General features: G+C 43.6%; 1 protein-coding gene across 1 annotated transcript in view; it reads left to right on the plus strand.

Moving 5' to 3' along the window:
- LOC121646062 (ATP-binding cassette sub-family G member 4-like) overlaps positions 1–15,548 on the plus strand; it is a 30,707-nt gene extending 15,159 nt beyond the window's left edge. The window contains exons 6-14 of the mRNA XM_041994946.1: positions 4,844–4,967; positions 5,053–5,167; positions 5,255–5,397; positions 6,647–6,745; positions 6,847–7,015; positions 7,151–7,251; positions 10,856–11,014; positions 11,106–11,224; positions 15,323–15,548. Of these exons, the coding sequence (XP_041850880.1) occupies positions 4,844–4,967; positions 5,053–5,167; positions 5,255–5,397; positions 6,647–6,745; positions 6,847–7,015; positions 7,151–7,251; positions 10,856–11,014; positions 11,106–11,224; positions 15,323–15,548 (1,255 nt within the window). The remainder of the gene's footprint in view (positions 1–4,843; positions 4,968–5,052; positions 5,168–5,254; positions 5,398–6,646; positions 6,746–6,846; positions 7,016–7,150; positions 7,252–10,855; positions 11,015–11,105; positions 11,225–15,322) is intronic.
- Positions 15,549–16,628: the final 1,080 nt, after the last annotated feature.

Genomic DNA, 16,628 nt, shown 5'->3' on the forward strand with positions numbered 1-16,628 from the left:
TATGTAAAAGGACCTTGTTGAAAAAAAAAATCAGTAAATAACTGCTGGTGTGTCCATAAATAAGACAATACTAATAAGCATGAGGGAAACCAAAAAGCAGATTCCCTTTATGGGTCCAGATGTGTCATCAGCCCAGATATCACATCTGGATGCATAAATGAGTTTGTGGCAGCTGCACATATGGTGCAATAAATATTATAATCAAAGGACCATCCGGTAATCGGTCTGTGTCAGCTGACGTCACACTCGGGATAGCTGCAGTAGGTCGCCATGTTGGTTGCATCCTCATTGTAAATGACTGTTCATCGTCTTTGCTGCATTATAATCTTTGATAAAATGGGAGTCTCGTGTTGTGTGAAAGACTGCCATACTAAGTAACATGATTAAAAAAAAGTAGAAAAGTAGCCACAACCTTAGACTTTTTTCGGTTTCCCACTTTTAAAAGAGGCTATGAACAGCAGGTTGAGGATGTAACGAGGCGGGTCGCAGCGGTGAGGGAAGGACATCACTTTCACCACCATCTCCCTTCATGCTGTTTGCTCTCTGCATTTTCATAAAGGCAAGTAGAAGAGTTTTTGTTGTTTTTATTGTGTAAGTAATGTTAATGAATATACTTTATTTGGCTTTTTAAAGTCGTTGTTATTCACATTGGCTTCACTTGTAAAATAGAGGCAAAGAGGGAGGGAAATAGAAATGAGTTAATCTGTTTGTGTTTGATCAGAGTTTATTTTATTTAATCATCTTTATATAAAACATAACAGAATGAATGATTTTAAAGATGCAGGTAAATACGGAGAGTGCTCTGAGACCTGATGGTCTGGTTGGATTAAGTGGCTCAGATTGTGAAATGTAATGGAAGCATCCAGTGTTAACTAGTTTTTAGTAACTAACATGTGATTGCAGGTCAACCAGCTTACGAAATGATGGAGGCTCAGACTGGACACCATCCCTACTTCTAGGACACATCAGTTCCACCCACAAATGCTGCAGGTCTGCAAGACGAAGAAGACGGATCAGCTGAGGAAAGAGACGCTGCAGCAGCAGAGATGGAGTCCACCAGGATGCAGACCCTGGAGATCTACAGACCATGGAGTCCACCAGGATGCAGACCCTGGAGATCTACAGACCATGGAGTCCACCAGGATGCAGACCCTGGAGATCTACAGACCATGAAGAGAACTCCTGATACTGGAGAGGAAAGCGGTCAGATACAGACCAGAGAGGCTGGAGAAGATGGAGATCAGCTGATCAGAGGATGAGACACATGATGAAGATGATGTGTGTGTACAGTCAGACAGTTTGAAGTTTTTTTTTATATTATTTGTGTGCAATTTATTTTTGTTTTTGTACATGACTTAAAATTGAATAATAAAGTGTGTCAAAGGCATTTTTGAAGTATTTTGTCTTTTCGTTGCCTCTTAAGCACATAAATAACCAGCATCAGTTTAATAATGAAAATTACATTAAATTTTAATTACATTAGAAAATCTTGTGGAGATAAACACTGAATAGAAACATGATTGTTAACAAGAGAAGAAGCTTGAGAGTTTTACTTTTTCATAAAAGTTTTTATTGAAATTCTCAGTCAGAATAAAGAGTAGCAGCACAACGAAATTTCAATGATAGAAAAAAGAAAATATGCACATGTGATATAATAAAAACACTGAAGTTGTGGTGTAATATCTTCAAGTAATGTAGAGAGAGTCCCCTGTCAGAAAGAGTTTCAACTCCCATCTCCAGCACAGCTTCAACCATGTCCTGGGTGAGGCGGAGGACATTGAGTCCGAGTGGGCAGTGTTCCGTGCCTCTATTGTTGAGGCGGCCAGCCGCTCCTGTGGCCGTAAGGTCGTTGGTGCCTGTTGTGGCGGTAACCCCCAAACTCGTTGGTGGACACCGGCAGTATGGGATGCCGTCAAGCTGAAGAAGGAGTCCTATAGGGCCTTTTTGGCCTGTGGGACTCCAAAGGCAGCTCATGGGTATCGGCTAAGCGGAGCGCGGCTTCGGCGGTCGCTAAGGCAAAAACTCGGGCATGGGAGGAGTTTGGAGAGGCCATGGAAAATGAGTTACGGACGGCTTCAAGGAAATTCTGGTCCATAATCTGGTGGTTTGGGAGGGGAAAGCAGTGCTCCGTCAACACCGTACAGAGTCCGCATCACTGCAGACGCCGCACCGATCCACCTGTCGATCTCCCGCTCCATCCTTCCTTCACTCGTGAACAAGACCCCGAGATACGTGAACTCCTCCACTTGGGGCAGGACCCTATTGCAGAACCGGAGAGAGCGCTCCACCCTTTTCCGGCTGAGGACCATGGTCTCGGATTTGGAGGTGCTGATTCTCATCCCAGCAGCTTCACACTCTGCTGCGAATCGCTCCAGTGAGAGCTGAAGATCACGGCCCGATGAAGCCAACAGAACCACATCATCCGTAAAGAGCACCAAACTGGATCCCCTCAACACCTCGGCTGCACCTAGAAATTCTGTCCATAAAAGTCAGAATTGGTGACAAAGGGCAGCCTCGGTGGAGTCCAACCCGCACTGGAAATGATTCTGATTTACTGCCGGCAAGGCGGACCAAGCTCTGACACCGGTCGTACAGGGACCGGACAGCTCATACAAGCGGGTCCGGCACTCCATAATCCCAGAGTACCCCCTACAGGAGTCCCGGGGGACACGATCGAATGCCTTCTCCAAGTCCACAAAGCACATGTATTTTGGTTGGGCAAACTCCCATGCCCCCTCAAAGACCCTGAAGAGGGTGTAGAGCTGGTCCACTGTTCCACGACCGGGACGAAAACCACACTGCTCCTCCTCAATCCGAGGTTCGACTATCTGATGGACCCTCCTCTCAAGCACCCCTGAATCGACCTTACTGGGGAGGCTGAGGAGTGTGATCCCCCTGTAGTTGGAGCACACCCTCCGGCCCCCCTTTTTGAAGAGGGGGACCACCACCCTAGTCTGCCAGTCCAGGACGAACTGTCCCCGATGTCCACACAATGTTGCAGAGGCATATCAGCCAAGACAGCCCTATTACATCCAGAGCCTTAAGGAACTCTGGGCTGACATCATCCACCCCCGGGACCCTGCCATTGAGGAGCTTTTCAACCACCTCAGCGACCTGAGCCTCAGAGATGCTAGAACCAACAGCAGGGTCTCCAGACGTGTTGTTGGGATTTCAGGAGGTCTTCAAAGTATTCCTTCCACTGCCTCACAACATCCTGAGTAGAGATCAGCAGCTCACCATCCCCGCTTTGCACAGTGTTGATGGAGCACTGCTTTCACCCCCTGAGCTGCAAGATGGTGGACCAGAATCTTCTCTAAGCCATCTGGAAGTCATTCCCCGGCACCAAGTGGGGGGGCAATGAGTATGCCCACACCTGCTTGGCGCCTCACCAGGAGCAACTCCAGAATGGAAGAGGGTCCATCCCCTCTCGAGGACAGTGGTACCAGAGCCCAAGCCGTGTGTTGAGGTCGGTCCAACTATATCTAGCAGGAACCGCTCAACCTCGCGCACCAGCTCAGGCTCCTTCCTCACCAGAGAGGTGACATTCCACGCCCCTAGAGCTAGCTTCTGCAGCAGAGGATCAGACCACCAGGGTCCCTGCCTTTGGCTGCCGCCCAGCTCACACTGCACCCAACTGCACACTGCACCCCGGGCCCATGTCACCCTTTCGAGCCAAACCTGTCGGGGCCCATAGGCAAATGCCCGGCCGCCAAGCGCTCACCTCTGTGCTCCACCTCCAGGCCTGGCTCCGGAGGGGGGCCCCAGTAACCCACGTCCAGGTAAGGGAAACCTGGGTCCATGGTTTATCGTCGTCATGGGGGTGCTATGAACCTTGACAACATAGCCACTAGGATCATCAGGACGTGCAAACTCCTCCACCACAGTAAGGTGGCAGCACAGGGAAAAGATGCTGTTCTGTGGTCATAGAGGGATGGACATGGTCAGCAACAATACTCAGGTAGGCTGTGCTGGTTAAACCAGGCTACATTGGTACTAAGGGGCCCAAAGTGGGCCAAGAAAATCTCCCCCCACCATCACACCAGCAGCAGCCTGAAGCGTTGATCCAAGACAGGATGGATCCATGTTTTCATGATGTTTCCAGCAGATTCTGAGGCTAGCATCTGAATGTGGAGCTGAAATGGAGACTCATCAGACCAGCAACGTTTCTCCATCTTCTATTGTCCAGTGTTGGTGAGTGTGTGTGAATTGTAGCCTCAGTTTCCTGTTCTTAGCTGGCAGGAGGAACCCGGTGTGTCTTCTGCTGCATCCTGGTCCAGACAACTGCTGCTCTGGATATTTTCTCTTCTTCAGACCATTCTCTGGAAACTCTGGAGATGGTTGTGGGTGCAAATCCCAGTAAACACTCAGACCAACAACCATGCCATGTTCAAAGTCTCTGAAATCCCCTTTCTTCCTCATTCTGATGATCAGTTTGAACTTCAGCAAGTCATCTTCACCAAGTCTACAAGACTACATGCTGTCATGTGATTGGTTGGTTAGACATTTGTGTTTAGCAGGTGAAAAGGTGGAGCTGATAAAGTGGACGAAGAGTGTAGGTCTACAGTTTCTGTCATGAAAGCCGTCATATTCACCAACATTGTGGTTATCTGCAGATTCAACTGCACAGGAATGTTTTGGTAAAGACGAATTATTGATTACCTGTACAATCCCATTATCATGAGAGTTAGATATCTGATACTAAGCTCAAGAACTGAATGGATTTTAAAATTCAATAAGTTTAAATCTGAATCATGAGCTGAAAGAGAATTTTAGAATACTAAAGCAAGATTTTGAAAATTTCACTTAAATTCCAGTGTCTTATTGTTTTCTTTTCAATATACAGTGGCTTAGACAGTGTGTCATGCTACCAGGTTGTGTCCTTAATGCGCTCTTTGGCACTGGGAGGACGGACAATAATCTGCACCATTCATCAACCCAGCGCCAAGTTGTTTGAGATGTTTGATAAGGTGTGTATCTGCCAACTGGATGGATGGATGTATGGATGGATGAAGTCAATTTTTTTGTCAGCATGAACGTCTCTTTCTTCTACAGCTTTACATCCTCAGTCAGGGTCAGTGCATCTACAAAGGCTCAGTCCCTTACCTCATCCCCTACCTGAAGACTCTTGGCCTCTACTGTCCTACTTATCACAACCCTGCTGACTTCAGTAGGTTCATATTTATTCCCCGTCTGTACTGAGTAGGAATTGTTGGTTTATTGTACTTGTTTCTGATCTTTGTTGCCCCTGATTCAGTCATTGAGGTGGCATCAGGAGAATATGGAGACCTTAACCCTGTGCTATTTGAGGCAGTCCAAGGTGGAATGTGTGCATTAGAAGAGAAGAAAAACCATTGTGATGCCAACAGCACATCAGTCTGTCCAACAAAGTGTTCCATGGTAAGATGGAGATCATACAGAGTCCTGAAATGTTCTTGGGATGTTATGGAGCTGTGGCATGTAAGAATAAAAATATCTGCAACATTAGTTCACTTCTTATGGAGAGAATACATTAAAGGAGTAGTGCACCCAAAAATATGTTTTTTTGAGCTGTAAACAACACAGTTTTACTTAATTGTGATGAAAACCACATATACTGTCGATAAAATTAGTATTTTCAAATTTATTTTAAAAACTGGATTTTGTGGGAAAAAAATGGCTCATAGCACCCTCTTCAGGATAAAACCAGGTTATGTTTTTCATGACATAGCGAGGTTATCTACATCACATGAAAATGTTAAAACCCCCACAGCCCCTCCCTCCAGATGCAGGTAGGCGGGTCCTTGCCTTGCAGGCATAGACAACCACGCCCACCAATGCATATTGAGCTGGATGTGAGCTTATCTGGTGTAGATCTGCTAGTTTCAGACTTCTGTTCTTCTATTCTACAGACTATTCTACGTGTTCTTTCACGGAGTTTCTGATGAAATCTTCCTGCAATGGGGCGGATTTGTGCTTCTGAGTGTGTAAAAGTAACACCAGACTTTATTCTTTACATGATAATCCTCATCTGGCGACAGACAGCAGCTCAAATCGTAACAGCAGCAACTTCCAGCAGCTGCCACAACCTGCCGCGAGTCTCCACAGCTTTCCAGAGCTGCTGGAGCTTCTGACAGGCAGCCAACAGCGCTAGCGGCTCACACTGATGGAAAGTCTTCCACCTCAAAGACGCTCTGTGGCGTAGCTGCTTTGTGGATCTTACCAGTGAGCTGAGCTGCTGTCTGTCAATCATTTCTGCCTGTTTATCCAGCCCCGCCCACTCTCCGCCCGATGATCACCCCACACCTCCCACTCCAACCCCTGCAGTTTCTGGCATTTTTCAAATTCAGCAGTGGGTGGAGTTACACTTTAATGCTTCAAGATATTTGAGTGTAAGAGCACAGAGGAGGGCCCAAGACACAAATTGTTTAAATGAAACAAGAACTTTAACAAAGAATGCTAAAAGGAGAACAAGAAGGATGGAGAAACACAGGTGGCAACAATCACAGGATAAGCAGGGAAACAGCACAACACTCGGGAGGGGAAAACTAAATGAAACTGGAAGAACAAAGATCATTAGTGTGATGGTGGTACAGGAGTGGAGGGAGGGGCGGAGACTATTAACATTAATGATGATGATGATGATAATGTGGCCTTCTATCTTCCACAGGATGCTGGGCACATAGAGAGCCATACGTTTGCCACAAGTACACTCACACAGTTCTGCATCCTCTTCAAAAGAACCCTGATAGCTATATGTCGAGATCAGGTCGGTGACAACAACACTGACTCACAGCAGAGATTTAAAAAAATCAGCTAAGTTAAATACACAAGCCTGAAATATTTTTCTGCTTTTTCCTGTGTTCTCAGGTTTTGACCCAACTCAGACTGATCTCCCACATCTGCATAGGTGTGTTGATAGGCTTGCTCTATCTGAACATTGGCAATGATGCCAGCAAGGTCTTTAACAACACCGGATTTCTCTTCTTCTCTATGCTCTTCCTCATGTTTGGGGCGCTCATGCCAACCGTATTAACCTGTGAGTAAAATTTAAGGATGTTATATTCTGTCCAGTTTATTGTCAAGACAATAATCAGTCATGTCAATTTCATTATCTTATTGTTCCTGGGTTGGTATTGACTTCTATGTTAACATTTAATGCTCCATCTGGCAGTTCCTCTGGAGATGTCTGTGTTCTTGAGGGAGCATCTCAACTACTGGTACAGCCTGAAAGCCTACTACCTGGCCAAAACCATGGCTGATGTCCCTTTCCAGGTGAGCTGACTCAATGACAACCCCACCAACATATTACACATAGCATGGTATAACTATCATCCATCCATCCATTCATTTTCCATCACTTATCCGGGGGTCGGGTCAAGGGGGTAGTAGCCTAAGCTCTCCTGGGGGAATCCAGATGAGTTACCAGGTAAGCCAAGAGATGTAGTCCCTCCAGTGTGTCCTGGGCCTTCTTCTGGATCTCCACCCTGTGGGATGTACTCAGAACACCTCACCAGCTGGTGACCTCAGGTGAGGCTCAGCTTCTTCTTCACCCTGATAGACCAATGCAGAGTCCACATCACTGCAGATGCTGCACCGATCCTCCTGTAGATCTCCCACTCTATCCTTCCCTTACTACTGAACAAGACCCAGAGATACTTGAACTCCTCCACTGAGGGCAGGACCTCATTCCCGGCCTGGAGAGGACACTCCACCCTTTTCCCTCTGAGGAAAATGGGCTTGGATTTGGAACGGCTGATTCTCATCCCAATTGCTTCACACTCGGCTGCGAATTGCTCCAGTGAGAGCTGAAGATCATGGCCCGATGAAGCCAACAGAACCACATCATCTGCAAAGAGCAGAGACTCAATCCTGAGGCCACCAAACTGGATCCTCTAAAAATTCAGTCCATAAAAGTTAAATAAAAGTCAACAGAAGCTGTGACAAAGAGTGGCCTTGGTGGGGTCCAACCCTCACTGGAAACGAATCTGACTTATTGTGCAATGTGGACCTGTTCAAAGTTTTGGCATCGATCGTGCAGGATCTGCACAGCTCATACAAGGAGGTCTGGTATACTCCCAGAGCACCCCCCACAGGAGTACCGGGGGACGTGGTCAAATGCTTTCTCCAAGTCCATAAAGCACATGTAGACTGGTTGGGCAAACTCCCATGCCCTCTTTAAGATCCTGAAGAGGGTGTAGAGTTAATCCAGTTTACCACGACTAGGACAAAAACCACTGTTCCTTCTTAATATGACGTTTGACTATCTGACGGACCCTCTTCTCCAGGACCCCTGAATTTACCTTACCAGAGAGGCTAAGGAGTATGATCCCATGTAGTTGAAGCACAACTTCCAGTCCCCATTTTTGACCCTAGTTTGCCAGTCCAGGAGAACTGTCCCCAATGTCCACGCAATGCTGCAGAAGGGTGTCAACCAAGATAGTCCTACAAACAATCCAGACCCTTAAGGAACTCTAGACAGATCTTGTCCACCCCAGAGCCCTGCCACCAAGGAGCTTTTTAAGCAACCTCTGACCCAATAGATAGGAGAGCCCACACCAGGATCACAGTGTTGATGGAGCACTGCTCCCCCCTCTTTAGCTGCCAGATGCTGGACCAGAATCTCCTTGAAGCTGTCCAGAAGCCATTTTCCACGGCCTCTCCCATGTCCGAGTTTTTGGCTCAGCAACCACTGAAGCCGCATTCCACTTAGCCTACCGATACCTGTCAGCTGCCTAAAGAGTCCCACAGACCAAACAGGACTCCTTCAGCTTGACGGCATCCCTCACTGCATTCGGGTTTAGAGACTTCCTCCACAACAGCACTATGGGTGATATCCTGGAGAACAGGTGCAGTGCTGTCCAGGTCTTTATTTGACAGGACTGCATATCTTAATGGTAGAGTTATGCTAGGTGGCTAGTTAGTGTGTCCTCATTTAGACTTGCTACTGTCAGTTATCCTGTTGCTGTCACATTAGACCTAACCCTTATTATAGTCTCTGCTGAGGCTAGTATAGTATTGAAGAAGCCAGCTGCTTCACTTATTGATCATAAACTCATGACCACATCAGCAGGACTGAAAAATCCCACTGCCATTGAACAGACGCAACACCTGCTACACAGCACTGAAACAGCTCTGGTCAAAGTGTTAAATGGCATTAGGTTGAATACTGGTTCTGGTCTAGTATCAGTCCTTGTTCTGTTGGATCTCAGTGCTGTGTTTGATACTGTAGATCACAGAATCCTGTTTCACAGGCTGGAAAACTGAGTTGGACTTTCTGGAGCGGTCCTTAACTGGTTCAGGTCCTATTTAGAAGGCCGGAGTTATTTTGTTACGATCGGCAGCTATGAATCTGAGCGAGTGGCCATGACTTGTGGAGTCCCCCAGGGGTCAGTCCTTGGACCTCTTCTGTTCAACTTGTATATGCTCCCTTTGGGTCAAATATTACAGAACTATAGTATTAATTATTAAAGTTGTGCAGATGATACACAACTTTATGTCTCTGTCACCAGATGACTGCATTCCAATAGAGTTATTGTGTCAGAGTCTGGAGCAAATAAACACCTGGATGAAGGAGAATTTCCTACAATTAAATGAAGACAAAACTGAGATTATTTTGTTTGGTAGCAAAGAGAAGAGGGTCAGCATTGGCAAACACCTGGAGACTCAGGCTCTTAAAACCACCAACCAAGTTTGTAACCTGGGAGTGTTGATAGACTCAGACCTGACTTTCAGCAGCCACATCAAAGTTGTCACTAAGACAGCTTTTTACCAGCTCAGAAACATCAATAGGATTAAAAGTTTAATCTCCCAGAAAGACCAGGAGAAACTCATCCATGCATTCATCTCCAGTAGGCTGGATTACTGTAATGGTCTTTTAACAGGACTTCCTAAAAAGAGCATTAAACATCTGCAGCTCATCCAGAACGCTGCTGCTAGAGTTTTAACCAGGACTAAGAGATCTGAACACATCACACCAGTTTTTAAACCTTTACACTGGTTTTCAGTCAGTCACAGAATAGATTTTAAAACCCTTCTGATTGTTTAAAAATCCCAGAGCGGTTTAGGCCCAGAATCCATGTGATATATTCAGAGAATATAAACCTAACAGAACTCTTAGATCCAAAGACTCTGGTCAACTAGTCCAGACCAGGGTCCAGATTAAACATGGGGAAGTAGCATTTAGCTGTTATGCTGCAAACAAGTGGAACAAACTGCCAGTGGAGATTAAACTTTCACCAAATGTAGACATTTTTAAATCCAGGTTAAAAACATTTCTTTTCTCATGTGACTATGCATGAAATCTGCATGTTAACTTTTTTTTTATTTATCTTGCTTTTAATAATTTTAATGTAATTTATTATTTTATTGTGATTATTTGTTGATGTCTTTTACTATTCTAAATATCTGTAATGTCTTTGATTTATGTAAAACACTTTGAATTGTCCTGTACATGAAATGTGCTATACAAATAAACTGCCTTGCCTTGCCTTACTTTCTGCAAACAAGATGACTAGTTGAAAATGTTTGAAAATGCGCTCCTGTTTCCTACTACATGACTTTCTTTCAACTGAAATGACTTCCCTTTCAAGTGAAATTTGTCTCACAACCACACTAGTAAAATTTCTTTCATACATACTAGCGAAAGTTGATTTCCGAAATTTCACTATAGCATGTGAATGATTTCAGTATAGTGTACGAGAAGTTTTAGTATAATGTGTGAATTACTTAGATTTCATGTGTGTGAGAGGGTAATTCTGAATAATGTCACAAATGGCCCCTCATAGTGGAAGATGGATGGAAAATAAAATAAAGAACAGTTTACTTTGGGTGGTTGTGATGTATGCTGATGAATTTCGCACCTTTAATGATGTTATAGGTGATCTGCCCCATCATGTACTGCAGCATCGTGTACTGGATGACAGAGCAGCCCCCTGAGGCCACCCGCTACCTGCTCTTCATTGCTCTGTCCATCTGCACTGCCCTGGTAGCCCAGTCCTTAGGCCTGCTGGTTGGAGCTGCTTCCACATCACTGCAGGTACTACCAGTTGGTGTCTTCAGAATAGGACTGCTTAGCTCATAGTGTAGACATAAAACAGATTCATCTTGTTCCATGCAACCTCTCACAGGTTGCCACGTTTGTTGGACCAGTCACGGCCATTCCAGTGCTGCTTTTCTCTGGATTCTTTGTGAACTTTGACACAATCCCCAAGTATCTGCAGTGGAGCTCCTATATGTCCTATGTCAGGTGTGTACTTTGATGTAAAGCTTCATTTAAAAAGAACAGCAAATCCATATAAACAAGTTTACATATTTTGGTTTACATGCTGCATCGATTACATGCCACCCCTAAAACCTGACTGGCCCCAGGCCACTTTTTCTTGATTATTCCAGACAAAGTAGTGATGTGATAGCAGGTGTTTCTTATTTTATACCAGAATGAGGGCGGGAGCGCAGCGTTCTACCAGGTGGACCTTTCTTTAGGGAGTCTGTATCACACCTCTGAGACACAGCTTAGCTAAGCTAAATGTTAGCCTGCCCCCAAGCAGGCTAGTTCTGGTGCATCAGCTACCATGGTTACCCAGCGGGCATTCAAATAAGCCACGTTGATGGAATGAAACTCTGGCTTAAACGAGCCTGGCTTATCGAGATAAACCCAGCTTTCCCTTAATCTAACTTCATGGAATACCCCCCTGGTACACAAAGTCTGAAAAATACATAAACACAGATGATGTCTCCCCATGAACACGAACAAACGGCTCCTCTACTGAAAGCTCACATCTCACAGATTCCACAGCTGGAAGTTTCATCTTAATATGACCAAGATTCACCGAACCAGAGACAGAAGAAGACCAGCTTTATGCTTCACGCTTATAAATATATTAAATTAAATTAAAAAAAAATATATATATATATCTATATATATATAGATATATATATATATATATATAGATAGATATATATGTTAATCGCGCGTTAATTTATTTATTTATTTATTTTTTTTCTGGCCGCTGGTTTTGATGACAGAAACATGGCGTCCATGTCTCTCTTCCCTGCTGCAGCGGTGCGTCTGACGTAGTCGGGGAGAGCGGGTTTATTAAAATGAAGAAAAATTTTTTCTGTCTGGAACAGGAAGAAGAAAAAAAGAACTGACGTTTCTCTTTGTCAAAATACATGCAGATGGACAGAACATCGTAATTTTTGAACGGGAAACTTTCTTCTTATTATTTTTTTTAATAAATGTGGTTTTAATTTATGCAAGACAGCAAAGGTAAGACATGCTTTCAGACTAATACAAACGTGAAGCATAAATCATATTAACATGAAACTTCCAGCTGTGGAATCTGTGAGATGTGAGTTTTCAGTAGAGGAGCCGTTTGTTCGTGTTCATGCCGTGGGGTGGACACGGGGAGACATCATTTGTGTTTACATATTTTTCGGACTTTGTGTAGCTGCTCTTTAAATAATTTGTTGTCTTAACTGTGTTTGTTGGTGATAGAAATGGTTTTACTGAGCTGGTAGCTGAGATTCTGGACTTTCTGTGGATACCACACGTTTATAGTTACATCTACAGACCTGACGCTACACCCGGAAACGAGATGTTAACCCTTAACTCCCGGTAGCGAAGGCTGAAAATTAAAGTTTCTACCAGGCGGAACTTTCTTTAAGGAGTCTGTATCATACCTCTGAGTCACAGCTAAGCTAAGCTAAACATTAGCCTGCCCACAAGCAGGCTAGTCCTGGTGCATCAGTTACCATAGTTACTCAGCGGACATTCAAATAAGCCCCGTTGATGGAACAGAACTCTCTCTTAAATGAGCCAGACTTATCAAGATAAGCCAGGCTTTCCCTTCATCCAGCTTTGTGAAATACCCCCCCCCCCCCCTCCGGTCTTGTAATTGTTTGTTGGCCTAACTGTGTTTGTTAATCATAGAAATGGTTTGCTGAGCTGTTAGCTGAGATCAAGCGACAACCTCCAGCGGTAAAATATGAAGCCTGTGCGGAAGTGCAAAAAATCTGCAGTTCCCCCCTCATCCACTAGGGGCTCCAAAACAGAGCAAATCCCCATAGACTCCCATGTTAAAAAGACCAACTTCACAGCAGAAATAAACATGTTTAAAACCTGGTACAAAAATCCATTTTAGGATTAAAAGGTCAAGTTTACCTTCATGACAACTGTGAGGGGGGTGAATTTTTTTCTAACTCATCCGTTTGGATGTTGTTTAATCTTGAAATTCGTCATAATTAGGGACGTGTTCTTTTGATTGACAGGTATCTAATATCCACGCCAAGAAGGGAGAGTGCAGCACAACCACGGTTTTTAGTCGACTAACAGCGTGCCTTAGCTTTAGCCCGCCTACCTCCGTTAGCTGGTTAGTTCACATTCGATCCGAGTTGGCTTGGTTACCTCTTAGCTACAGGCAGCTCAGAGTTTGATAGATGTCAGTCATCCACCCCCACGCTCACAGTCCCCCTCTCAGCTCCACCCCTTTGCCCATTTTTCTATTTTCTAGGAGCGACGGCAGGAGTGACGCTACCAAGGTGGTGACGGTGGGAACCGCCCAACAAGCTTTACTGTTGCTTTTCAGAAACCTACTGGTGACGTCACAGAGGCTCCGTCTATCTTTTATATACAGTCTAGGGCTGTTTATAGTTACAGACCTGACATTAAACCTGGAAACGAGATGTTAACCCTTAACTCCCGGTAGCGGAGGCTGCAGGTGCAGAGGTGAAGCTAAACAGTCAAGCTAAGAATGAAAGTTTAGAGAATTTATATCCAGAAATGTGGATAATGAAGCAGTGAAGGTGCATGGATGGAAGTTATTGTGCATATTGTGAATATTTCTCTCTCCTCACCATCTAGAAGCTGTGAGATTCTCATCCTGCTTTGTGTCTGTTCACCTGATGCTGATATTCATCACATATTGTTCCTTCTGTGTTTAGAAGGAAGCAGCTTCACAGCTTTAAATTCATCCTGCTGACTTTTTACCTTTTAGTTAGTAAATCCTGAACATTTCATCCTTCTTTCTCATAAATATTTGATTTTATATATGAAGAAATATTTTATCTGAAAATTGCTGCTAAACCTGTTTGTGTGTTTAGTGCAGGGGTCTGCAGCCTTTTCAATCCAAAGAGCCATTTTTCCCTCAGCCAGCTAAATAAAACTACTTAAGAGACGCAAATGTTACGAGACTTTTCAAAAAGGCAAGTTAATATATATTTTAATGAAGAGCCACCATAGGATATTTGTTATTTTTGAAGAACCACATTTTTATTTCCATTTTTAAGATTTTAAAATAAAGAAAAACATAAAACCTTTATATATATATATATAAAAAGAGGATAGACAGACTTTCTGCTAAGGAATGTAGATATTTGTGGAAAATGATGTAAAAGAAAGGAAAAAAAAGTCCATGGTTTCCAACCTAATGACAAGAAAGATAGATTTTAAAAAAATATTTTAGCCACGCATTTAGAGACATTGTGGAAGGTCCAGAGAGACACTTGCAGCTCCAGAGTTGCAGGTTGGAGACCCCTGATGTCATGTTTGTAAACCAAAACTTACTGCATTTTCTTTATATAGCTGTAGGCCTTCTTTTAAAGGAAAGAGACATTTTGCGAGTAATGATGCGATTAATCATTGTCTAAGTGAGACTCCCTGCAGCCATTACAGTATACATATAACATCCTCTGAAAGTGGTGACTCTGCAACTTTTAGCCATTAAAATTTTCATTTGTTTTTATTCTGTGTTTTGTCATCAGTGGAATATATTGATGAAAGTGTTGACCATTTTTATTTTACGTAATTATTACTAATTTCTTACCTGGGTCTCAGGCACAGGAGCCAGATTTAGATTTTATTAGATTTCTTATGCCAGGGATATGGGTTATTATTTTCATTAATCTTCAACATATGTTTATGTTTCTTCATGCAGGCATAGTGTATATTGTGGAAAATAAGTCATTACTCTTAACAGGGCCAGGATTTTAAGTTACAGTTTCACTCCAAGTGAATGGGAGGCACCAAAGTATAAAGTTTTCAGAGTTCAGAGGTCATCAAAACAAGATTTTTTACAGAATATTTAATAGTTGAAGAGCATTAAATTCTGCTTTTACATGCAGGTGTTTGTGGATTTTAAAACACTAAAGGAAAAAACTATTATATTATATTATATTATATTATATTATATTATATTATATAATGGTCTTCACAGTGAGAATTCAGCTGTTTTTTGCATTTTGAAATTACAGTCTCTACTGTGAGGCTAAGACCTGGTTACAAGTTCCTTAATCAGTCCTACTTCTGTGTTTGCTTCGGTTTCTGGTGGCTGTGTCTCTCCCTCAGGTATGGCTTTGAAGGGGTGATCCTGTCCATCTACGGGATGAACCGCTCAGAGCTGGAGTGTCCAGGGAAGGTTTGCAAGTTCCAGCAAGCTGAAGAGGTTCTGCAGCTTCTTGATGTTGAAGATGCAAAGCTCTACATCGATTTCATTGTTCTGGGTGTTTTCTTTATCACCCTACGACTGGCCACTTACCTTGTCCTACGCTACAAGGTCAAGTCTGAGAGATAGTTCCATGGCCGTCCCTAAAGGACTCCTTCCTGTGCACATGTGGGAGTTTGCCTCATTTCACTTTACTCATTGCTGCTACATGGACAAAACCCAAATCCTGGTTCTGTCCTCCTGCTGGTAGCGGTTGGAGAGATGGTGCAGAGCAGTGAGGGGTCATGCTGTTTTACCTCATCCAGACCTGCCTGCACAATACTGAGCCACATTCAGCAGCAGTTCATGTACATTTTAATATATAGCTAAGTAAATACGAATCAGTATCATTACTGGACGTGTAGGCTTACACTGCGCTGCCATTTTGTTAGAGTCCAAGAGTTTGTTCCACAAAATGCCCCCTTAAAAAAAGAAACAAATACAAGCTGTGTTTACAATTCCCTGAAAGCTGAGAGGAGGACACAGGAGAGTAAAGCCTGGCACACATATAAGATTTTTTTATCTGGTCAAGACCTCACACGTGAAGATAAAAAATCAGTTATGATCGTACTGTGTGTGATGTGCTCCGAAAATGTAATCACGGAACAGCACACACATGACGATGCTGGCCGACAACTCATCTACAATCTAGTCCTCCAAGCCAGACAAACGTTGAAACGTAGAAGAAGAACCATAGCAACAACCGGGAAAAACCGTAGAAGAACCATAGCAACAACCAGTAAAAAACGTAGAAGAACCATAGCAACAACCAGTAAAAAAAACATAGAAGAACCACAGCAACAACCAGTAAAAACCTTGAAGAACCGTAGCAACAACCAGTAAAAAACGTAGAAGAACCATAGAGACAACCGGGAAAAAACGTAGAAGAACCGTAGCAACAACCAGTACAAAACGTAGAAGAACCGTAGCAACAACCAGTAAAAAATGTAGAAGAACCATAGCAACAACCAGTAAAAAATGTAGAAGAACCATAGCAACAACCAGTAAAAAACGTAGAAGAACCGTAGCAACAACCGGTAAAAAACGTAGAAGAACCGTAGCAACAACCAGTACAAAACGTAGAAGAACCGTAGCAACAACCAGTAAAAACCGTAGAAGAACCACAGCAACAACTGGTAAAAAAAAATGTAGAAGAACCATAGCAACAAC

This window comes from Melanotaenia boesemani, chromosome 9, assembly GCF_017639745.1.
Source record: "Melanotaenia boesemani isolate fMelBoe1 chromosome 9, fMelBoe1.pri, whole genome shotgun sequence".
Classification (NCBI taxonomy): Eukaryota; Metazoa; Chordata; class Actinopteri; order Atheriniformes; family Melanotaeniidae; genus Melanotaenia; species Melanotaenia boesemani.